Here is a 25,286-nt window from a genome sequence, read left to right as displayed (position 1 = left end):
AGTTGATTTATGTAAGTTTATAAAAAGACTTGGAAGAAAATCAGCAAAATGTTGCAAGTGCCATTCTTGATGGAAAACCTATAGACTGTTTATTATTTCTTTCCTGTTTTCCCCCATACTTTTCAGAGTAAAATCTGCATTGATTTCTTAATAAAAAATATATATAAAACTGTATTTTAGAAACTCTTAAAAGGAAATAAGGAAAGCAGCAGGGGAGTCCTCTGGAGAGAGGTGGGTGGCAGAATTCAGCATACCAGACATCATTTCTCCTGACTTGAAGATTAGCGAGCTCCTTGTCAGGGCGTCCTACTGGTGAAAAATGCCAGCCCGGCGACACCAGCAGGTACAGACTCTGCCCTGAGTCCAGGGAGCGTCGGGTATGTGCCAGCATCTGCTGGATTGGCAGCCCCCACGGGGGCTGGGTGTCAGGCAGACGCTGTGCCTGCGGTTCAGAATCGGAGACGGGGGGCCCACCCAGCTCCCCCTCCACCCCCAGGTTCACGCAGCACCGGGGACCTGGCCAAAGCTGTCCCGAGAGCTGTCCGATGGGGTTGTGTGTCGTGCGATGTGCTCTCCGAGGGAGCTGAGGGGGTGGTCGTTCCTAGAGTGAAGGGAATGCGAGACAGCGCTGGCCCGTCTCTGGAGAGAGGCTGACCCAGCGTGGAGCTGGTCCCGCCCGGCTGGAGCTCAGGTGTCAGGGCTGTGCGAGGATTCGTCTGTCACCGTCTAAAAGGAGGGTCGATGCCTCTGTGAGACAAGTGCGGGGGCTCCAGCCAGGACAAGGCAGATCCCGTCGTGAGTTCACTCGTCACCCTTCCTGTAGCCGAGAGGATTACACTCCCTCCAGGGACAGAGGCGTCCTTTGTTCCAGGAGGTGGAAGGACACGTGTGTGCATCAGGCTTTCAGATGAGCATGTTTCACTTGCAGTGTTTGTGTGTGTGTGTGTGTGTGTGTGTGTAGTTGTGTAGTTGCTAAGTCATGTCCGACTCTTTGCGACCCCATGGACTGTAGCCTGCCAGGCTCTTCTGTTCATGGGATTCTCCAGGCAAGAACACTGGAGTGGGCTGCCATTTCCTCCTCCAGGGGATCATCCTGACCCAGGATCGAACCCACATCTCCTGCATTGGCAGGCAGGTTCTTTATCAGTGAGCCACCAGTGAAGCCCCTAAACCTGAGTTTGTTTCTGTTTTTCGTGTCTATTCATTTGTATGTTTTTCTTTTTTTTTTTTCCCAATTATTTTGATTAGTTGGAGGCTAATTACTTTACAATATTGTAGTGGTTTTTGCCATACATTGACATGAATCAGCCATGGATTTACATGTGTTCTCCATCCTGAGCCCCCCTCCCACCTCCCTCCCCATCCCATCCCTCTGGGTCATCCCAGTGTCATTTGTATTGTTTTTAAATTGCACATAAGAGATGTCATACAGGATCGTACACGTCTCTTCTCTGCTCTTGGCTGCCCTAAACCCAGTGCAGTGCTGTGGCATGGAGGTGGTGGGAACAGAGCATTACCAGGTAGATAACAGGATCATTCACAGGAAAGCCATGAATGTTGCTTCCCGATGGATAATCGTGACCACTGTGCATGGAGTGCAGTGTATGAGCAGGACTCTTGAGGAGGGGGGAAGGGACAGAGGGTGGACTAGGTATTCTTTGAGTTCCCAAAGCTGGGTTGGAAGGAAAAGACAAGGGGACAGGGGAAGTCTGGTCACTGTCATCCTTTTTCCCTTCCAACCCAGCTTTGGGAACTCACAGAGTAGCTAGGGTTTTTGTAGCTGCCCGTAAATAGGTGGATGAGCAGCTGTGAGGGGACTGCAGTCTTTCTGTAGCAGGAATGTCATCTCTGCAAAAACAGGCCAGTCCTGTGCTTAGCCCCCGCCTGAACATGGACTTCCGTCTCACGCTGATGTACATGCCCGTGTCCCCACGTGGCTCCCAGCGCGGTGGTGGGTGGGGGTGGCTTCGTAGACACGCAGGCAGGCGGGCAGAGAGGGCGGTTAGTGGGTACCAGAGCTCCAGTCTCACTCTGTCTCTTTGCCTTCGGAGGCACGAAGAGACTGGAGCTTCTCGTTTCAGACTGGCCTTGACTTTCCTCATTTTTTTTTTTGCCTCAGATCATCCAGTCCCTCCTAGAACTTGACCAAAACAGAAGCAAGCTCAAGTTGTACATCAGACACCTGACCGCCCTCTGCCATGACCGAGACCCCCTGATCCTCCGAGGACTCACTCCACCAGCCGCCTATAAGCTGGACGACGACCAGGCAGCGTGGGAGAATGAGCTGCAGAAGATGACCCAGGAACAGGTAAGACCCCCACCTGGGCTCGGACGACAGCCTCACAGAAGCCAGCTGCTCTGTAAGTTGATGCAGCAGAAGCTGCCTTGGGGAATTCAGGGTTCAGAATCAAGATTCTTAACAGGGGTTGGTTCTTCAGAGTAATTAGGAGCCACCATTTGAAGTAAGTCCCATTTTGTTCTTCCTCTAGTGTAACTTGCTAAAGAATCCGAAAGGGCTGGTTGAGAAGGCAGAAGGTTGTGCGGGGGTGGGGGGCAAGGGAGGGTGGAACAAGTAGCACTGACATATATACACAACCACGTGTAAAACAGAGAGCTAGTGGGAAGCTGATATATAACACAGGGAGCCCAACTCGGTGCTCTGAGATGACCTAGAGGGGTGGGATGGCAGGGGGAGGGAAGCTCAAGAGCGAGCATATGTGTTTACATATGGCTGATACACTTCATTGTATAGCAGGGACTAACACAACATTATAAAGCAATTATGCTCCAAAAAAGAAAGAAAATAAATTTTTCTTTCTTCTCTCCCAAAAAAAGAAGGGAGACAGTTAAGGGGCGTGTGATGGTGGCCACGGACGGGAAGTCTGACCTGCAGGACCCCTGACAGGTCAGCTGTCTCTCAGGAACTGTGGGTCATGACCTACTGAGTTTTTCAAATAAGAGAACCATGAGATGAATGAATTTAGGTGATTCCCCTCCCCTTGCCCCCCCGTCACTACATTTTCTGTTTAGTGTTGCCCGTAAAATCCATCAGTTCTCTTTTTTCCATGTTATGATTTTTTGAGTTCAGTAGAGAAATGAGACGGCTAGTCCAGAGACAAAAACCATGAATAAAAGAACCAAGGAGAAAACAGGATGAGGACAGAGGTAGAGAGCAGCCGTGGAAAGTGAAGGAAAGAAAAGTTGAATCAACACTGAGAAATAAAAATAGAAAAAGAACTGGAGTAGTGTTCGCATGTTTATCTTCAGCTGCTTTCGCTCCTGGCTGCAGAGCAGGGGTCATGGTGTCCAGCCCCTCGTAGACGGTGGTCGTGTTGTCAGTCGGCCGCGCCTCGGCCCCAGAGGGTTGCAGCCGTGCTTTGTCTCCCAGCTGAGTGCATCCTGTTTGTTCACCGGTAATGCGCGAGGGGAGGCTGTGTCAAATAGGACACTTCTGTGGTTCAGGGTTGCGGGCAGCGATGACACAGCAGCGGTGGTCGCTAAGTATGCTGTGGGGTCACGGTGGGACTGACTCCCAGCTGTGGACGTTACCTAAGACCAAGCACATTTAAGGGCCTGTCAGCCACCCACCTGATTGGTGTGATGGAAAAGGCAAGGCCTCCCTCTCAAATTTAAGGTGTTACCATGGAAATTTTACTTTCTTCTTGAAAGAGGGAAAATTCTACAGGACAGATTTAAATTTAATTTCTGATAGGTTCTTTTGATATTAGTAACTATGTAGTTAAAATACCACTGGAAGCCCACTGAAAACAGAGCACATGGCTAGTTAATTTTAGAAACTTTACTTCAAAATCTTGCAGAGATAGGGCATCTCAAAGCAGGAACAGTGATGTATCAAAGTTTGTTGTTGTTTTTTAGTCGCTAAGTTGTGTCCAATTGTTTTCAACCCCATGGACTGTAGCCCACCAGGCTGCTCAATCTATGGGATTTCCCAGGGAAGAATACTGGAGTGGGTTGTCATTTCCTTCTCCAGGGGATCTTCCTGACCCAGGGATCAAACCCGGGTCTCCTGCTTTGGCAGGCGGATTCTTTACCACTGAGCTGCCAGGGAAGCCCCATACAGTCGATGACAGGTGAGGAGATGAACTCCCTATAGACAGCCTGTTTACCCCACACCCGTGAGTAGACATCATGAGAAGGCAGACTTCGGCAGAAAGAACATACAGGTCTGTCCACAGGAAGACTGGACAGCACGTGTGGGATAACTTCTTCCCTGGAGGAGAAGGTTGTGCAAGGGACCAGCACCAGGAGGTGATCGCAGTCAGATTAGTTCCTGGCTCTTTTCCAACCCTGGTTGTCGGTTATTCAAGTGTAAAAGGGATGTACACTAACCCCTCCGTTTAGGGCTGTATTCGAATGTGACCTCCTAGCCCAGACTTCACCAAAAGAAAAAAACTTGGTAAAAGACTTGAAGAAGATGAAGAAGATTGGAGTATTAAAAAATAAACATTTTTAAAGGGTGCATTACGTAGAAAAATTTAAAAGAAAAAGCATGGAGCTCAGTTACCGGATGGAGGTTTTTGTCTCAATGGTGAGGAAGCCTGTGTTTCTCTTTTCATTTTCTCCTGAGGACAGAAGATGAGAGTATGCGTGCATGCTAAGTCACTTCAGTTGTGTCCAGCTCTTTGTGACCTCATGGACTGTAGCCCTCCAGACTCCTCTGTCCATGGGGTTCTCCAGACAAGAATACTGGAGTGGGTTACCATTTCCTTCTCCAAGATGAGGGTATATTCAATTATAAATATTTCAGTTAGACATAAAAAAGAATCTGAATGTAGAATTGTGACCCTGGGACAAATTGCAAAGAAGTGTGTTAATAGAATTTCCTTTCAGAGAGATTTAGAAACTACGATTGAGCCCCAGACACTCTGTGGTCCTCCCCAGCCCTGGCATACCTGTCAGCACTGTGCCTGATTGATACAGATCATCTCATCCTGCCAGCAGACATGTGTTACCTACATGCTGAATGAGTGAATATTTTTTAAAGGGCACTTTTTGTTTTTAAAACCTTAGTAGCCCTGGAATTTTAGGTGAAGTCAGTGTTTTGGGTTCTAAAATTGAGCGTTTGTAAACCAAGACTTCCCAGGTGGCTCAGTGGTAAAGAATCCACCTGTCAATGCAAGAGCCCTGGTTTCTATCCCTGGGTCAGGAAGATCCCCTGGAGAAGGAAATGGCAACCCACTCCAATATTCTTGCCTGGAGAATCCCATGGACAGAGGAACCTGGCGAGCTGCAGTACATGGGGTCGCAGAGTCAGATAAGACTGAGCGACTAAACACACAAACCAAGGATTAGCAATGGGTGGTTGTTTTCAAGCCTTACTAAAGAAATGCGTCTAAGTTCTAGATATTAGCAAAATGCTGAGATTACCCCCAGTTCAGCAGACATAGAGAGAGACATAAAACAATAAACATGAAAGGAGAAAATGAAAGGTTGTACTTCATCAAAACTTAAAATTTCTGTTCATCAGAATATTGGGAGGAAATTTTCACAGTATATATATCAAACTAAGGACTTCAATCAAGGAGATATTTTTAAAATCGGGAACAAAAAGACAAAACAGCATAGCTTTTGAATGGGCAGAAGACATCAACCGACACTTCACAACAGAAAATACACAAACCTAGCACATGAACAGAGTGCCCACATGCAAGCGAAAGCCACAAGGAAATACCACAGCAGTCCCACAAAGGTGGCTAAAATTCACCAAGTGTCCATGAGGACACAGAACTCTTGCTCACTGTGTTGAGTGTTTAGAATGGCCCTGATGTTGAGAAAGACTGAGGGCAGGAGGAGAAGGGTGCAACAGAGGATGAGATGGTTGAATGGCATCACTGACTCAATGGCCATGAGTTTGGGCAAACTCCAGGAGCTGGTGATGGACAGGAAGTCTGGCATGCTGCAGTCCATGGAGTCACAAAGAGCCAGACACAACTGAGTGAACAACAGTAGCCCAGGGGGCTCCTGGGGCCCTAATTGCCCCTTAGGTGATTGTTTCAGGCCTTCGAACAACTAGCTTCCAGACCGACTCTGGAAATGGCCCTCCACATGAATCCCGGGGCCTGCCTGTTGGAGAAGGGGGTGCTGGAGAGCCCTGCTCACATTCATTGATTATGGCATCCTCCCCAGAGGCTGCAGGATCTGCTGGTGACATCGGTGCAGAGTGTTCTGAACAGAACTTAGTAGCTGAGCCTTTCCCTAAAGCTGCTTCACAGACATCAGGGCATAAAGTGTGGCTTCACCCACGTTTTCGGGGACCTGGACTCCCCGTGTGCTGACCCTTGAGCATCCACTGAGCCAGACTGGACTGGAGGGTCCCTGGGGTCTCCCATCTTGAGCTCTAGTGGCTGTGGGAACGTTTTCCTTTCAAACCCAACGTTTCCCAAGAGCTTTCAAATCACATCACACACACTTCCCTTTAACAATCCCAAATGAATGACTGTCTGGCCCGCTGCAGCCCTCTCTGCATCAGTACAGCTGCTGTATTATCGCGTTGTGCCTGCCCTCCACCACTGTGCGTGGTCCTCTCCACAATGGTCGTGGGTCCCCGAGGTCCCCCAGCAGCCCACGTGACCCCAGAACTTTGGTCAGTACTGGAGCCCCTTCTGTAGCCCCTCTGAATTGCTGGGCCAGGAGCTTGTAAAAGGTCATTCTGTCGTCTCACCAGGGAGCCAGGAGACCACCCAGGGGAGGTGTCGAGTGGGTACTAAGAAGGCAAAATCAAGCAAGGGAGGGAGCCTGGCCCTCCTCCCTCCCTGTCACAAAGCCCTGGAGTGGGGGCCACGTGCTGGATGGAGAGAGTGCCCTGACCACACGCCACTGCCGCCAGGGCCACGGCCCTCTCTCCTGCTTGGCCAGGGACTCGTGGGCGAGGGTGAGCCGTGTGCTGGTTTAGCACTTAAACCTCAGCCACGGCAGAGCCTTGCTCTTGCCGTCCCGAAGGCTTCAGCGTTAGAGGTCTCACTAGTTGTCTGGGTGGTTTGTTATCTGTTTCTGATCCTCCCCCTCTGACATGCTCAATTCTGAGAGCCAAACCAAACCCGCTGGACTGGCCGGCCGTGTCTGTGGTTCCCAGCTGCTGCCCTTCGACCCCTGTGGCAGAGAGAGACGTTCTCCTCCGTAGGCAAAGCCGGCTCTCAGCATAAATGTCTCTGCTCACGTTAGTTAACAGTCTTGTAGGAGATGGTGTGACATGTTACCCATTGAGATTCTGCCGGGCAAGAATCCTGCTTAAACTTCCACACTGTAGTGTTTGGGGTGCTGCATAAACTCCTTTCAGAATGAGGAAACGTTTTTAAAGAATGGGTCATGGCATACATATATTTTATCCATTTTGGAACTGAGTCCAATGTTATAAATATTACAGCACTAAAAGATTGCATAACAAAGTATAAAATTAATTCCTAGAGCTGTACAATGCTCACATTCTATGGTGCTGAAGAACCATAGATATCAGTGTTGGATAGTATTGTCTTCGAAGGTATACAAGAAGCATGGAGAAACAGGCAATAACATTGACATATTATAGAAAATGTGTTTTAACAAAATCTGTGCCCTAAGACTTACAAAGGAAAAACGCTTCCACACGTTCTCAAGCTCCCAGCGCTGTGCCAGCAAGTGGGGACAGGGAGGCCTGGCACAGGCCAAGGTCCGTCTCTGCCTAAGGATGCGCTGCATCTGAACGCCCCACCCATTGGGTACCTGGCTTGTTTTTTCAGATTCACAGGGAGACAGTTGACAGATAAAATTGTAAGATGTTTCAAGTGGGCAGGGTGGTGATTGCTGACTTTGTGAAAGTGTTCCCCTCATCAAGTTAATGAGCACATTTATCACCTCTCATTACCTCCCTTTTTTAAAGTTCTATGTTCTTAGCAATTTCAGTTACACAAGACAGTGTTAACAACTGTAGTCACAACTGGCTTGTTTTTTGAACAGGACGATACATCAGTCTTTGGTGTTCTGGGACATTTTTACATGAGAGGATTCCACCTTCTCCTGACTCTTAAAATTCAGTATCTTGGGAGCCAGTCAGATGGACATTAATGCCCCGCTGTGTGTGGAGGGGTGTCCGTTCCCACTTCCATCTTTCATCAGCATGTCTTCCATCTATTTCTCTGTTCACTCCCTTCCCCAGCTCGTTCAGAGAAAGTGGACCACCTGTGTCAGGATGGAATCTCTCAGGAAAGAGAGTAACCTGGGAGGTCAGATATCACATAGAAGAATCCAGATTATCTCAGTCAGAGGTGAATACTTCAGGCAGGAAATACTTTAGAAGTGTCCAGACTTAAGTAGGCTGGAGATGAAGACATTAGTACGTTAGTGACATCTGCAAGTCCAGCAGAGAATTATCAGGAAGCAGGAGTTGGTGGTGGTTTATGGCGGATGACTGTCTAAACCCGGGCTGTCCCATCACTGTCCGTGCCTGGGTCCAGCCCCTGCTGTCCCCAGGGAGCTTACTTTGGAGGAACAGGTGTCAGCAGCTGTGTTTCAGTCCCGTACGTCCATTGACCCCAGTTCACATGGGTTGTTTGACTCCAAGTTGTTGACTCTCAAAGAACGACGACTGACTGTAGCCTTCAGAAGACGATAAGCGGCCGTGAGTGACATGGGGGCTCTGAGGCACTGGGTGTTTAGCGGGCAAGACCAGATGTCCTGTGAAACTGGCCTCTGAGGTGGGGACAGGCCCTCTGTTTCTCTCCGGAGCACTTGTGTTTGAAGACAGCAGAGTTTGACCCCCTGGCTGCTGGCTGCCAGGACATGGAGGACGAGCCCTGGGTTTCCTGGGACTCAGGCTCCGTCAGTCTACACGACATTGGCCACTCAGCCTCCTCGGGCCTCGCGCACCTTCCCTGAAGGTTAGAGAACTGAACTGCGAGTCCTGTTAGCTCCCTTCCAGGCGTATGAGTCTCAGTTTTGGAATCGGCCTGCTTTTAGGTCTGGTGGGTCCACCATTGGATGTTTTGTCGGGGAGGGGGTTAGTGTAGAAAACTAAACTGTGTGCTCTGTACAGATACAGGGTCACCACAAACCTGATGTGCTTTATTCTCTTCAGGCTGCAAAGTTGCCACAGGGTTTTCAATGCTGGGCAGCAAAGACGCCTTTGGTTTGTTTTTATCTTTGCTCAGTTTTTAACCATTGAAAAGCCTAGCTCCTCCCCCAGGGCACATGGCAAGTGTTCATCCAGAGACTGTGTAGGGAGCACCTCCCCTATGCAGGGCTTAACTTAATGTGCTCTTGACAGTCCTGAGATGGCATTTGTGATATTCATGCTTCAAGAGGTTTCAGGGCTGGGCTTTGCTCCCTCCTTGTCACCTGACATGAGGGAAGAAGAGGAGGACAGTCCTTTAAGTCCCCAGGCGCACCTCAAGAAGGTCACCGTGCAGTCATGTGTTATCACTGGGCAACCAACGGTGATGGATCCTGATGGTGGAGTGAGCGGACTCTTGCCAGATTCATTCTGGAGGAGCCATGACACCCTGTTCACTTCTGGCCTAAGCAGCAGCAGCCTCTCCTCCTCAGGAAGACAGACCCAGCGTTGCCGGGCAGAGGGTTTATTGCGAGTCAGGGAAGGGCGAGGAGAAGGCCCAGCAGCAACGTCCCAGCCACCAGCATGGCCAGTCAGTTTGCAGAGTCCAGGGCAGGGTGGCCAGCAGCTGGGGTTAGGGAGACCTTGGGAAGGAACCCGGAAGGTTCAAGCCGCACGCTCAGGCTTGAGAGAGAAGGAAGAGAGGGCTTCGCAGTTTACTGTAATCCATGGGAAGTGACTGTAGGCACGTCCTTCAAGGTCACCTTCCATTTTCCCTGTTAGCAAATGCCAGGGGGATGCCACAAAGCACAAAGGTGACCAAACTCCTGTGGAAAAGTAAATGAAGTATTTACTGCCTGGACATGAATTGTGCACTATGCTGTCAGGTCCCTCTGACCACGTAAGCTTCATGTTTCATTCAGCAGATAATTGGGTGTCCCTGATGGCCCAGATGGTAAAGAACCCGCCTGCCAATGCAGGAGACTTGGGTTCAATCCGTGGACCAGGAAGATCCACTGGAGAAGGAAGTGGCAACCCACTCCAGTATTCTTGCCTGGAAAATCCCATGGACAGAGGAGCCTGGCAGGCTGCAGTCCATGGGGTCGCAAAGAGTCGGACATGACTTAGTGACTAAACAACAGCAGCAGCAAATAATTATGGCAGAATACATAGCAGTTTATTCTAGTTGTTCAAAAATCCAAACTTGGATTGTTTCATGTCTTCATGTCTCCTGGGTCAGTGTAGCTTAAACAGCTTGCGAATTGGGACTGGGCGCTATAGCCTAGATCTGACCAGGATAGAGGACCACTCCGATAGAAGACCATCACCTCTACAAGGCTCCAGTCATCATGTCCATTGACAGCTCAAACCTCACTGCCTCTGCATCCTGGGACCTCGCTGTTAGAAACCTCAAGTTCAGATTCCTGTCTGCTAAAACCAAACCAAGCATCTCTGTGTGATTTTCCCGTCCACCACCAACCCAGCTACAAACACGAATGAATCTGAGTCACTGCCAGGGACAGCAGTATTTGTCCAGTCACTTCTCTTATAACCATCCCTTCTGCCTTTATACCCACCCCTCCACCCTCTTCTCTCTCCCCTATCCTGTGTCTGCAAACACAGGGCTATTTGCCTTGAAATAAGGTTTTTCCTCTCATTTAAGACCGTCCTGTTTCGTGGGTCTCTGTTAGCTCTCCCTTGGCCTTGACTGGGCTGTGGAGAGAAGCCGTCCCCGCCCTGACTCCCTGACCCATGCTGGGCGGTGGAGGTTCTGGGCTGCTTCCAGGGCCTCCAGCCTGTCCTCCGCTGCCCCTCTGCCTCTGCATCCCACCCACAGGGTCCTGATCCGTCTCCCCCCCATCAGCTCTGCTCTCTGACATGGAAGGCAGCTTCGGAGCCCGCACGGTCTCCCTCACAGCCAGCCTGTCGTGACGTGTTTTTGTGGGTTGTGGGGCATCTTCTCCCTGCCCTTCCCTGCTCCATCCCGTGCGTGTTGCTTTGAGAATCCAGATTGAGTTGCTGTTGCATTTGTGATTCTTGGCCCGAGTCCCTCTAGAAATCATATTACTACTATGAATTCAACGAGGGCTGGAATAGCTACTAAGAACAGAATACATTATCATAACATTCAGCAGACAAAGCCAGAAAATTCGTGCCAGAGGCCAGCTTGGTATCCTGTACTGGTCCCACGGTCCATCTTTTGAGAACTTTAACAGCGTGGGTGTCTCAGTGATCGGTTGACACGTCCTGCTACAAGGCCTTTGCCATCAGACAGTCTTGACTTGGAGATGCTTCAAGTTTATCTTTAAGAGCTCTTGGAAAAGTTGCGGGTGTTCCCCCTCCCCCGACATTAGCATCTGTTCCTTCAGTTCCTCCTCCAGTTGTTTTTCAATTGTCTGCTCTGTGCAGGCCGCTTTGCTCGGCAGCCTTGGTATGTAAAAAAGAATTCATTGAGGAACTTGCCAAAGCATTGGGGAATTAAACATGTAGCCAACTCCTCAGACAGGAGACAAAATGAATACTTCAACAGCAGTGTTCACTTCTGACACGGGGCGTCTCCATTGACGAAGGATAAGTTAGATGGGAAGCAGGGGTGTTGGAGGTAAGATGGTCCATGTCCCAGGGTGAGGGAACCGCATCAGAGCGAAAACACAGAGGATGACCCGGATATACTGGGAGACGAAACTGGGAAAGTAGGACGGGACGGATGGTGGCCACCGTACCAGAGGGACTGGACTCTGTTTATAAGAAGGAAATCATGTAAGATCTTGGAAGAGGAGGAGCAAACTTAACCCAACCCATCTTAGAAAGGGTTGAGATGGTTCTGTATGCTCAGTCACTTCAGTTGTGTCCAGTTCTTTGCAACCCTATGGACCATAGCCCACCAGGCTGCTGTGTCCATGGGATTCTCTAGGCAAGAATACTGGAGTGGGTTGCCATTTCCTTCTCCAGAGATGGTTGTGAAGCTATTGCAATAAGCAGAAGATGCTAAGATCCAAGAGCCAGTGTCAGGTTTGTGACCAGGAGATCAGAGAGGGAGAAACTAAACCAAAAGAAACGTGGCCTGAAAAGGGCGTTCACAGGAATTCCTCAAAAGAGGAAATGGCCTTATAAACATATTTTTAAATACTTCGCCTCTGTTTTTAGCTTCACTACACAGAACTGTGAATGAAAACAGCCCTGTCGCACTGGCAAGGTTGTGGGGGAGGTGGGTGTGACCCCAGAGGACCAGAAGGATGGGAAATGGTCACCCTTATTTGTTGACTAAAAGTTAGTGCTGCTGTTCTGAACAGTTTGGTGACATGTCCAGAGCTTTAAGAAGGTGTATACCCTTTGATGCAGGGTTCTAAGAAGACAGCCATAGATTCGCACAGATTTATGTTTAGAAAATTTCAACACACTAATATTAATAGTGAAAACTACAGACTACATTTCTAATAATTGAATTAGTGAAATAAATTATAATACATCCGTAAAAAGGATTACAATGCAGCCCTTTTAAAATCTGGGTTCTAGAGGAATATTGAATCATGTGAAGAACTATTTTGTAGCACTGTTTCTCCATGGTCGTTCTGCTCCTCCGAGCTCTTTACGTTTCCTCTCGTGCCCTGAATCAGCGTGTGAGTCACACGCACTCACACACACACACCTGCCGCAGCTGTGATCCGAGTGCACTGTATTGGCAGGTGGTTTGGGCAGAATTAACACCCTTAGAATGTTGAGCCTTCCCATCTGGGATTGTGTCGTATCTCCATTTAAGGTATGTGGTCCTTCTGCACACAGTGCCGTGTGGCTTTTCAGCACACAGGTCTTCGTTTGGTCAACTTTTGAGAGAGCAATTTTGGTGAAATGACAAAAAGCTAAATTCTTAGATGTTAAGGAGGAAAATGGGAAACAGAGGTAGGAAATGTAGCGTTATTTTAGATATTTGATGGTGAATGAAAGGAAAACAACTTAGCACACATGCACATGACAGAGGCAGGTTCAGAAAGCTTGGGGTGAAAGAGCCCCCGGAGGCCGTGGTCAGAGGCCGGGGAGGGGAGAGGTTGGGAACAGAGTTAGTTGATGGGCCAGGGCCGTGGGAAATGGCTCCAGGTGACCTGGAGGAGGAGGAATAGGAGCATCATGGGGTTGTTTTGAGATCGGATGTGTCACGTCTGTGTTACCTTAGTAATGAGTTCCTCAGGCTCCCATCTCCTTGCCAACAGAGGTCCATATAGTCAAAGCTATAGTTTTTCCAGTAGTCACATACGGATGTGAGTGTTGGACCATAAAGAAGGCCGAGCACCGAAGAATTGATGCTTTCAAACTGTTACTGGAGAAGACTCTTGAGAGTCCCTTGGACAGCACGGAGATCAAATCAACAACAAGTTGCTCAGTCATGTCCAATTCTTTGTGACCCCATGGACTGTAGCCCACCAGGCTCCTCCATCCATGGAATTTTCTAGGCAAGAGTACTGGAGTGGGTTGCCATTTCCTTCTCCAGGGGATCTAACCAGTCAATCCTAAAGGAAATCAACCCTGAATATTCATTGTAAGGACTGATGCTGAAGCTCTAATACTTTGGCTACCTGATTCAAAGAGCCGATTCATTGGAAAAGACCCTGATGCTGGGAAAGATTGAAGGCAGGAGGAGAAGGGGACGACAGAGGATGAGATGGCTGGATGGCGTCAGTGATTCAATGGACATGAGTTTGAGCAAACTCCAGAAGATGAAGGACGGGGAAGCCTGGCGGGCTGCAGTCCATGTGGTCAGAGAGTCAGATAGGACTGAGCAACTGAACAACCGCAGGCTCACAGCTGCCAGCCCCCTGAGCGGTCTGTCCTTCGCCATGGACACCAGTAGCACCCACATGCAGGATGCCACCCTTCCAGTCATCCTCAGCCACATTTCCAAGTCCCTGTTTCTTTCTTTCTTTTTTCTTTTTTTTTTTTAATTTTTAAAAGCTATTTATTTGGCTGCACCAGGTCTTTGTTAGTTGAGGCACGTGGGATCTAGTTCCCTGACCAGGGATGTAACCCGGGCCCCCTGCATTGGGAGCGGAGAGTCTTAGCCACTGGACCAGAGAAATCCCCCCCATTTCTTTTAGCCAACCCTATTTTATATCTTCTCTACTAGAGGCAGATGGCTGTACACCTCTTACTCCAAGATTCCCTTCCTCCAGAGTATCTTAGGTCTCTTAAGGTTAAGTAGGAAGAGGCCCAAGGCGCTTGGGGAAGATTTCATGTTAGGTGTTTATTTATGGAGAAAGCAGAGATGCTGAGGTATGGGATTTGATGCTGCTGTTACAGGAGCTTATGGGATTCATGGGAACACGTTTGTTTTTTAAATGTATTTGGAAATATTCTTAGGGTTGTTGTTGTCTGTCTTTAGATGCAAAGCTCTCAGCACATACCCAGAAAATTGCATCTCTGGACCTAGAGAGGGATATTCTGTGAACCTACATACTGCATATGATTATGGTATTTTTAAGAAAATAAACAAGACGGTAGTGTTTTTTCACTGTAGTACTTGTGAGGATAGAACTGGCCTGCCAGTATTAGAAAGAAGAGAGTAGGAAATGGTAGATGTTGTTGGCTTACTCGGCTGAGTTTATATCCACTAAATTGGGATTTGTCACTTTAACAAGGAAGGGAAGAGGGACAGAGGAGCATTGCAGCTAGGTTGGAATAAGCTTTTTCATTAAATCCCCAATATTGCATGTCTGTATGTTTTGGGAAATCCTTCTCTGAGCTAAGACTAAGGGACTTTTCTTTGGGGAGGAGGCAAAGGATGGAGAGACAAGATGGTAAGTTCAGTTTCGGAAGCCAGAACACATCTTCTCTGATTCGTCCACGGTGTCTACTATATGCTGAAACCACACAGAAACTGCCTTTTTTTTCCCTTTTTTGCATGTGCTGTGCATGCTAATGAAATACTGTTAAATAACGAGGTACTAATCCCCCTCAAGGTTTGTTCTCACACCTGTGCTTCAAGAGCACAGCTGTCTCAAGTCTTCGTTTGGTTTCTTCACGTTGCCTTTCTTCCCTAAGTGGTCTGAAGTTTTAACGACACTTTTCCCAACACTCAGCACTCTTCGGACCTCAGATGACTAAAGCTTTGCATTTCAGAGTCAAAACAGAAATCCTCATTTGAGAAGCAGTTGCCATTTCACAGGAAAGGTCGATCTTTGAGATTTTTTTTCAAGACAGGAAATAACTAGCGTGTAATGGATCGCGTGCCAGTGGAATCTCTCTCTGCCCCGCTGTGCCGACGCGTGGTGCTGCTTCAGATCAGGTGCAAGCCAGCCTCGATCCCCGGAGACGGAGAGGGACCTGCCGGTGAAGGAGCACTGCCTCCTGTATTCTCACCCCTCTGTGTCTGAGCACCTTTCCCCAGGCAGACCATTCATTAGATGTTGGGAAAGCGTAGCCTTTGTGGCTGACCTCTGGTTTTCCCCCTGATCTCTTCCATCACTCCTGACTCTCTCTGGTCCTCCTCCAGTTCTGTTACCCCTCCCCCCTCCGCTTCCAGCCCTGATGATGGCGGGTCACGATCACGTGTCCTCTCACCCTGCATCTCAGTCGCACCTGCATCGCCCTCTCAGCTCGCTCCAGTCTGTCCCCACTGTTCCGACAATGAGGTGCCCACAGTGAAGGCCAGAGCCCTCAGTGGGCATCACAGAGAGCGTGGAGAGGTCTGGGGGGTCCTGGGGGCAGTGCCCATGCCCGGTCAGCCTAGGGAGACCTGCGTTACTTCTGCCAAGACCTAGTAGTTTCCATGTCCCCAAACCCCGGGGCCCAGCGGAGCGCATCTCCTCCTGCGCCGCGCCTCCTTCGCTCTTGCTGGTGTTCTGTCTGGAACGAGCCTTCTCTGTCTTTGAACATCTCCCTCCACCTTCTCAAGGGACTCTCCCCTCTTCTCCTCTTTTCCACCCTGGCTGAAGCCGTAGCACTTTCTCCCTCGCAGCGGGCATTTGCTCTGCAGCACTTTGCAAGCAGGACTCTGTGTCCTTACAGTTTCATTGAGACAGAATTCACACATCATGCAATCCACTCATTTAAAAGGCATGATTCTCAAGAGTTGTGTGGCCATCACCACAGCCAGCTTTCAACGTGTTCATCAGTCCTCAGGCCCTCCCACCACCCCATCCCGCCCTCGCCCTGGGCAGCACTGGCCGCCCCCTCACTGAGTTTGCCTTGTCTGGACATTTCCTAAAAATGGAACCGTCTAGAATGCGGCCTTCTATGACTGGCTTCTTTCACTCTGCATAGTGTTTTCAGGGTTCGTGTGGTAGCCTGGATCAGAATTCCATTCCTTTTCATGGGCGAATCAATCAGTACTTTTTTAATGAATGTTTTATACATTTCTGTTGGTTTCTTCTCTTAGTCTTAGAATATATAACAGTTACACATTTGAAAAATACATGTGGCTTTGAATATTTATATTACATATTTTTATTCGTATTTCTTTTAGTAAAATCGACAGTGCTTATGGGTATTAAACAGTACAGAAGTATACAGAGTAAAATACAAATCATTCCATCCACTCAGACTAACCACTCTTCACAGTTCTGTGTTTCTTTGTCCATACATTTTTCTATACATAAGCCCAAACATACAGACCTCTCTCACCTCTTGTTTGACACTGAGGTCGGTAAAAAAAAAGTTTCATTCTTACAAATTGCCTCGGTAAACATACCTGTGCATACCTTCTTGAATTTCTTACTGGTATTTTCTCTAGAATATACTCTAGAAAGTGGAATTATTTAGATAAAGTATGCGTGCAATTAAATTTGGTTGAAGAGACCAGAGTGCTCCCCAGTCTATATTCTCATCAGTGGTATATATGAGGGCCCACTTCCTCAGGTCTTTACCAACAACTGATTGTTAACAATCTTTGAAGCTTTTGTTGCCAATATGATGGGAGAGGGGAAGAAACAAAACCCTATCTTGCTTAATTTGTTATTCTTTAATTATTAATGACAGCTGACTCATTTAATGTGCTTATTAACCATTTACATTCCTTCTGTGAGTTTTTGGTTCATATCCTCTGCCCATTTTTTCTATTAGATTATTAGGAGTATTGTTATCACTTTCCTAATATATTGATAGCAATCCTTTGTTTTGTTTTATTTATTCTAAATGTTTCCCGAGCAAAAATTTGTATTTTTACTTACATCTTTTCTGTCTCCATACAAATGTTTTAAATGTTCGACTAGCCAAATCCTCCCCCTTTTTTTCCCTTTCATAGCTTTCTTTAAAAGCACTGCTCGCTATGTTAGTCAGGCTGCTATAACAAAGTGCCATAAGCTGGGGGTGGCTTATCAGCAACAGTTTGTTCCCCAACATTCTGGAGGCTGCAGGTCCAGGATCCTGGCACACAGGCTGGTTCTACCTGGGGCTCTGCTCCAAGCTACAGATGGCCCGCTTCTCCTCAGGTCCTCACGAGTGGGAGGGAGACCGGTCTCTGAGCTCTCCTCATTCACGAGGGCTCCACCCTCACGTCCAAGCATCTCCAGAAGGCCCCCACCTCAGACCATCGCTGCGATGAGATGAGAATTTCAACATAAGGATCTGAGGGGGGACACACAGTCAGTCATCACAGCCCACAAAGAATAAGATAAAGAGCATTTATCTATCCCCAGCCCAAGATAAGCTGAAGCAGCAGCACAACCTCATAACCTCCTCTCTCACCCTGCGTGATGGGAGAGAGCTAAGCATCGCAGCCCAGGGCTCTTGCCCAGGCTGCTGTGTTCACAAGGCACCCGACCCCTTGCTTTCCCCGTTTAGGAAACTCGCAGTTACGTGACACAGCCAGAGCTCGGGAGACACCCGACTTCGCCCGGTCTAAACCTGGCCCTTGCCAGACACTTGGGACCAGACGTCCTGGTCTTTTTTCAGCATTTGACAGAACATCACCAGCTCTGAATCTGTCCCCGGCTCTTTGATATATTTGAAAAAGCCTGCTCCTTCTTGGCTCAGAGCATCTAGATTCTGTCAACAGTGTAACTGAAACTTTGCTTCTTTTTGCATTTTAATACACATGCTCTTTCTGGGTTATCTTATCTGCTTCATAAAAAACAGCAGTAACAGTTTTGATAACAACATCTAACATTTCCCAAGTACTTTCTGTGTGTCAGACATTGTGCTGTACTTTATACAAATATTAAGGCATTAAAACCACCCTGTAATATCATTGCTCCTTTTTTTTTTTTTCATTGCTCCTTTTTACAGACGAGGAAACTGAGGCTCCAAGGGGTCCGGGTCACGCAGACCAGCCATTGGCAGAGCGGAGCTTGAGTCCCAGCCAGCCTCACTCCAAAGTCTGTGTGTTTAACCACACTTTAAACTCAATTTTCAGTTTCCTTCCTTCCCTAAAACTTGCTCTGCCTCCTGTATTTTCAGGCTCATCTGCCTTGTTCTCTGTCCTCTCTCGTGTAACCCCACCTCCCACCAGTCCAGCCTTAGGAAATTCTCCCACCCACCTGCCCGTCTTTGTTCCCACCCACCCAGCCTGTATTCCTCCTCCATTCTCCCCTGGGCTCGTGACAATGACCTCCCTGGACATGCTGTTCCGTCCACACATGTGACCTGCTTGAACTTCATACTGTCTTCTGAGAACACGACACCGATCACATCACTGTGCTGTCTTAAAGCTCTTGGGCTTCCAGTTGCCGCTGTCACCCTTGTGGTTCTCACCAGATGAAACCTGAACCCTTAGCTCTGTGTACGCTGCTTGGCCCCAGTCTGTCCCTCCAGCCTCACCTCTGCCATTCTGCACTCCATCCCCTGCCTGATACTCAGCTGCTGGGGGAGGGGTGTGTCTCACCGTCCCTAGACCTGTACCCCTCGATGGCTTTGCACATCTGTACCTGTTCTATCCGCTCGACCACTTCTGTTTCTGACCTCCCGGATGCACTCCTGTTCAGCCTTCAGGAACATCCGGGACTCCCCGCCCTGGGGTGACATGGGCACCCTCCTATCTGCCCCGCCGCGTGTTCAGGCCTCAGTCACCGCCCTTTCTTGGCTGGGTCATAGTCATCTGTGTACCTGCTCGTCTCCTGGGAGGGCTCCAGGGCAAGGGCCAAGTCAGTCACATTTCAGCACCGAGCACAGAGTAGGCGCTCATACACACTGGTGCAGTGCATGGAGGAATGTCAGAGAGTGTTTAAACAATAGGAGATACACTTCTAAACAAGCTCAGTTTCTCTTTGGCTCAGGCAGTGGGCCTGAGGTAGGGAGTCTCGTGCACTGAGCCGGAGAAGCCTGTGGCGGGGCGTGGGGCCCTCCCTGAGGCAGGGACCAGTGTGCACGACCCTGTCTGATCACGCATGCGCGCCGCCCCCTCCTGGGCCTGAGTGTGACAGCGTGGCCCAGTGGGAGGACACCCGGAGTGAGAGCACCCGGGTGGGATCCCAGCTCTGCAGGTCACCCTCTGGGGGCCTTGGGCCAGCCTCTAACCTTCATCTTCAAGAGGAGACATTCGATACTCCCATACTTTCCTGATTGTTAATTCTGATACAGGAAGACTTCGTATAGAAACTGACTCTTCTTCATCACTTTTTTTTTTTAGCTTCACTGAGCTAAAATCAACAAAATTATAATATCTTTAAGGGGTACACCCGATGGTATGATGCACGCAGACATCGTGAATGGTTTCTTCAGCCTTTCGGTCAAGTTATTAACACACATCATGTCATGATTTCCTCCTTTTCTGTATGAGAACCCCTAAGCCCTGCTCTTCTAGCAGATTTCAGTGTGTGACACAGAATCATTGATGGTGGTCACCAGGTTGTACATTAGACCTCAGACCTCATTCATCTCGGAACTGAAAGTTTGTGCCTTTTTACTGCCCGCTTCTGTTTCTCATGCTTCCAGCCCCTGGCAGCCACTGTTCCTCTCTCTGCTTTTCGAATTTGACTCGACGTTCTCCCTCCAGGTTCCATGTGTAGGTGATACCACGCAGTGTTTGTCTTTCTCGGTCTGGCTCATCTCACTGAGCATGATGCCCTCCAGGCTCATCCACGTGTTTGCCAGCATCCTTCCTTTGTTGATGAAGGGTAATTCTGAACTCAGTGCAAACGGGCTTGATTTATTTCACCTGAATCCCTCTCTCCTTTCAGCTTCAGAGTGAGCAGGAGAAAGGTGAGCGGGACAACACCGAGTTGCAGGAGTTTGCCAACGCCGTCCTGCAGCAGATCGCGGATCACTGCCCCGACATCCTGGAGCAGGTGGTCAACGCCCTGGAAGAGTCATCCTGACCCCTCGCGGAAGCGGCCAGCCCAGCAGCCCGAGCGCTGAACCCAGGAGCCAGGAGAGGAGGCGTGCAAGGAACCGGGCCCTAGGCTTCTGGCACCAGACACACTACAGACCCCGTCCCATCTCGCTTAGTCCCTCCAGCGAGGCGCCAGCACCGTTTCTCGTCTGTCTTCTAACCTGCTTCCTTCTTCGGGTGTCGTCCCCACACTAACTGTCCTGCCGTCCCAGTCGGGCGAGCAGCCAAGCCTCCGTGGAGAGCTGCCCTCCGGCCATCAGCAGTGACACTGTGGACGCTGGCGGCTATGCCCTGATGGGGACATGGGGAGAGACCCACCCCCCAGTCCGTGGCACGAGGATGGAGTCTGGACGCTGCGGAGCTCAGCTTTCTGGGGGGTGCCTCACTGCGGACCCAAGAGCTGCGTGTTCTGATACCAGGACAGGTGCTTTCCCCTAAGAGGGTAAAAAAGAAATCCCCAAAAGAGTATTAACAGAAAGAAGGGGGAGAGGGACCAGGGACCGAGCCGACCAACTCTTCTCCTCTCCTGTCCATGCTGGTGACTGTCCACGAGGGGCATCTAGGCAGGCCTGTGGGCGGGCGCTCGGGGACCCGGCCTCCCTGCCTCCTGGTCCTCATGCTTGTCCTCAGCCTCTGGGTGAGTCCCTCTTGCTTGGTGCATTGGATCACATCCGTTGCTGAAAGAGAAGAAGGCAGTGTGGCCACGCCCACAGCTCTGCTTCTGTAGAATATGACCAGTCCTCTGGGTCAGGCTGGCTTCCCCAGAACGTCTCCGTCTCACCCCTGAAGAGTGCTTCTGCCTCCCCCCACCCCACCCCCACCCTGCACTCCAGGCTCGGGCACCCCCTCCCCACCCCTGCAGCCTTCATCCTGACCTCTGCTGCACATGGATGTCGCTCATCACACATGTACTCCTTCCCTTCTGCTCAGACCGTGTTTATGAAGTGCCTGTGGTGTGCACGAGGCTGCCAGGCACCAGCCGTGAAGACAGTCTCTGGGAGGGGCAGGGTCGAGGATTCTGTGAGATGCACCTGGTCCAATCTTAAGTCTTAATAGAGGGCAACTTTTCCAGAAAAATCTTCCACAAATCAGCGTTTCTCATTATAATGGAATTTATGGGTTTTGGGGGGCAGGAGGCTGCATCAGTTACTAGCCTGTAGGATAGGATCCCATCTGATGACTCAGAATTTGGGGGTTTGTTCCCCCGAAGGAGCATGCTGTGTAAAGGGCTATGACGGTGGACGGTGTCTTCTCTGCACATCCACGTGCTTCTCGATGAACTTGGCCAGCTCCATGTTGCAAATCAGAAAATCGACCCCAAAGTTGCAAATCCAGTTGAGAGTACTGACGTCTTCCCCAAGCATAGACGGTGGCAGTCATAAACATCAGACACCGAGAAACAGACCACTTAACCCGAATCTCGCCCTTTGATCACCTCTCCGGCCAGACACCCAGCAGACGCTCACATCTTCTGATAAAGAGTTGCTGGGCTAAATGGGTTTTCTCCTTCCCCTTCCCCAGTTACTCACCCAGAGAATCCGAGGCTGCCTGTCAGGTCGTCACAGTCGTCAGTCCCGTATCTTCCCGCCAGCAGTCCGTGACGGTCCCATTAACTTATATGGTCACATCTCCAGCAGCCCCCACTCCGCTCCATAAACCAGCTTCCCCCTGTGAGAAGTTGTCGAGTGCTCCTTATCGAAGGTTTAAATGGACTCTGTTCATAAATTTCTTAGTGAGATGCTTCCTGATAGCTGGGCTGGCCAGAGCGGGGCTGCCGCAGGGCTCAGACAGTAAGTGGTGGCTGTTCGTGGTCAATTACCTCAACCCCATTTATTTATTGCACTGCCCATAAATCACGTAGAAAGCCCCTGTGTTTTAGGGCCGGAGTCCTGGAATCTTACATTATCCGCCACAGTGGGAGAACCAAGGTAGAAGGACCTCCTCCCTGGCCTGCAGAAAGGAGGGGCCCCATGCAGGGCAGCGGCCCAGCTGGCTCTTCTGGTGGTCCGCCAGGTCCACCTTCCCCGTCAGATACGGTCCCTGCTGCCTGCCTGTAGATACCTGTAGGGTTACTCTGGGCGGACACCATCTGTCTGTCCCTGAACCAGGCAGGACTCTCCTCTGTCTCCTGGGTGGTCCTCCTCGCACCTCAGTGGTTCTGGGGGCTGTTTGGTCCTGGATGAGGGTCAACTCTGCCTGAAGTTTAATAGTGAGCAAGGACCTGCCTATACCACAAGGGCAAAGCGAATGTAATCTCCAGCATTTAGCATCTTACTGAGTGTAGGTCTCTCACTGAGCCAACGTTTGCTGAAGGCGCAGTTCCTATCACACGAGCCTTGTGTCCCCTGACCTTACCTGGCTTCGTGGTTGTATGAGGTCACAAGCTGCTCCCGAAGGTCTGTGACCTTGGGGACGCACTGCAGGCCACCTAGGATGCCCACCAAACCCTCCATCCCATCGTCACGTCTTGTTGCCCTGAGCATTTGAGCTCTGTCCCCAGGTAACAGTTGTCACGGGCGGCAGCGAGGAGAGTGAGTGGCCCCGACCTGGGGCGCAGGGCAGAAGCTTCATGCAGTGCCCGTCTCCTCTTCCCGGGTCCTGCCCCTCCGCTGCAGGCACTTGCTGGGCTTGTGATGAAGCGTCTGGGTGCAGGTCTGCAAGGGTGTGGGCACCGTTTGAAATGGAAAAGTCGTCAGGTGGGCTCTCACGTGTGAAGAAGGGAGTGGGGCTCTGCAACTCCATCTCGGCTCTGACCTTGTACCTTGACCGTGTACCTGACCATCTGAAGGCGGCCTGAGAGCTTCGCTCTTCCTAACTTCGTCTTAGGAACACAAGTGAAGCAGATGGGACCCAAGGCGTTTCCAGCGTGGACGGCGACAGCTCGGCCCGCCCTTTGTGTCCAGAAAGGTCTGTTGGGTTTTCCAGCAGCTCGCCCGCCCCCCGGAGCGAGAGGAGGAGAGGAAGTCGTCTCCAGGTGTCGGTGACTGCTGATGGTCAGGATTTGCTGCTGACCCAACCCGCGTGCCCTTCCCTCCCCCCCCCATGGACTCCACCATGTGAGCAAAGGCCCCAGGGCGGGGAAAGAACAAGGGTGGACTTGGGCTCAAATGGCTCTTCCTGAGTCCCCATGGACCCTGTGTGGGCCCCCAACCCCACCCCAGCCTCATCTTCCATCCGCGGCGGAGCGCAGGGCTGCGGGGGGGTCGGGGGAGGAGAGGGGGGGCAGTCAGCCATGCAGACTGAGGCCCACCCACCACTGCCATCCCTGACCCCTCAGCAGGGGCGCAACCATCAAAGAAAGGTTTTGAGAGGAATCTGGTGTTTCCTCCCCGGAAACTAAGGGAATATTTAACATTTGTGCAAGAAGAAAACGGGAAATCCTTCTGAACAAAATGGCTGTCCTGTGCTTTTTAAGCAAAAACTTTCCAAACTTTTTAGTGTCAAAACTGTAACCAAGTGTCTCCTGGTTTTTCCCAGCGTGTGTGGCGAGTGCTGTGACCCCCATCGTAGGTGTTTCTCCTCCCGACCCCGGGGGAGTGGTGGATTAGGGATTGATTTACAGGGAGTGGGTTCCTCTCCCACCCCACCTCCTCTTTCGTTTCTCTGCTTGTCGATATTGTCCGTGTGGTTCAGAGAATCGGGGCGGTTCCATTGTGTCCATTGTTGAGATTATTAAGATATTACAGAGTAGTTGTAGAACTGAAAAATTAAAGAGCTGTGTTTCTTAAAAAAAAAAAATCCAACCAATATCATGTTAACAAAGGAATTCAAGCTCTGGGGCAGCCAGACACCGCCCCTCTCCCCATAAGGTGGCTGAGGTGGCAGCCGGGCCGGCCGCTGGGGAGACACCAGGTCCAGGTCCAGGCAGGCGACCACCCGCTGAGCTCAGGAGGGGCTCCTGGGGCCCAGCTTGCCTTTCCACCCTCAGGGCCTCTGCCAGAGGCTCCCAGATCCTTGACCCTGTAGCTGCCCTCACCCCGACACTGGCCCCCGCCCAGCGTGCTGGGTCCCGTGTGGTCACCTGAGCCTGGCGCTGGTCCCTGAGCCCTGCACCAGCCACAGAGCCTCCTCCTGCCCACTTGGTGCTATACTCTCCGGGGCCCATCCAGGATGGGCCAAGCCCCGGCCAGTCTGGAGTTTGCGGTCTGGGTGGGGGGCGGGCTCAGAGCCCAGCCCCTCTGGCTTCAGTCCCTGCAGCCTTTCCCTGAAAGCTTTTGAGACCCCCCAGGCTGCCCGTGTGGGCCCCAGCAATGGCCTGGCCAGGAAAGGAGGTGACCTCCACTGAGCCAGAGAGCCCGGCCCTGGTGGGGCTGCCTCCCCCCCCCACACTCAGCAGTATTGCACACACCCTGGGCCCCCAGGGGCAGCCCAAGGCGCTCGAGGCCAGCGGGTGTGTGGGTCGTAGACTGGGGTTTCCTAGGGTTCCCCTGCCCACCCACCCGCCCCCCCCCGCCCCCGGCTCGGCTTCAGGAGGGAGAGCCGCCCCTGCTGAGGAGCCGGGGCCCTGGACACTGACCCTGCAGCTTGAGTCCTTTTGGCGACAGTAGCGGCCGAGGGGGTGGTGTCTGAGCGGGCCCACCACTGCCGTCCACTGCACGCCGGCCTGGCAGTGTCGCTGACACGATCATGACGTTACAGAGAAACTGTGTTAGAGTCAACTTTGCCTTGATAACTATTGTAAACACTTTGTTCATTTTTTTTTTCTTTTTTATTCACAAACTAAATCCATCAGGAAATTATAAAGTTATTTAAAAATTGCGTGCTGTTTTTCTTTGAGCCTCATGCAGTCTGCTCATCCAGGTAGGATGTGTCCTCAGATGCTAGAAAGGCAGGAGAGCAGGCAGTCCCCGTGCAGTCAGCCCCACCAGGAGTCCCTGGGAAGCAGGGGTGCCCAGGTCACGGGAGGGCAGAGGAGTGGACAGCACCCTGGCCCTGACAGGCTGACAGTGGCTCTCTGAAAAGGGGGAGCCCCTCTGGACATCCACC

The 25,286-nt window shown here is 50.6% G+C and overlaps 1 protein-coding gene across 15 annotated transcripts in view; it reads left to right on the top strand.

Annotated features, from left to right (window-relative positions):
* ERC1 (ELKS/RAB6-interacting/CAST family member 1) overlaps positions 1–25,058 on the top strand; it is a 274,696-nt gene extending 249,638 nt beyond the window's left edge. For 11 of the 15 annotated variants that reach the window (XM_043441413.1, XM_043441404.1, XM_043441412.1 and 8 more), the window contains 2 exons: positions 2,120–2,308; positions 20,149–25,058. In XM_043441413.1, coding sequence (XP_043297348.1) covers positions 2,120–2,308; positions 20,149–20,286 — 327 coding nt within the window. In that variant the 3' untranslated portion in view covers positions 20,287–25,058. Of the gene's footprint in view, positions 1–2,119; positions 2,309–20,148 lie in introns of those variants that run through there. The other 4 variants (XM_043441418.1, XM_043441416.1, XM_043441420.1 and 1 more) reach the window with 1 other exon arrangement.
* The last annotated feature ends 228 nt before the right edge of the window (positions 25,059–25,286 follow it).

The sequence above is a fragment of the Cervus canadensis genome, chromosome 21 (assembly GCF_019320065.1).
Source record: "Cervus canadensis isolate Bull #8, Minnesota chromosome 21, ASM1932006v1, whole genome shotgun sequence".
NCBI lineage: Eukaryota > Metazoa > Chordata > Mammalia > Artiodactyla > Cervidae > Cervus > Cervus canadensis.
The sequence above is the reverse complement of the archived record's forward strand: the minus strand, read 5'-3'. Positions and strand labels throughout refer to the sequence as shown.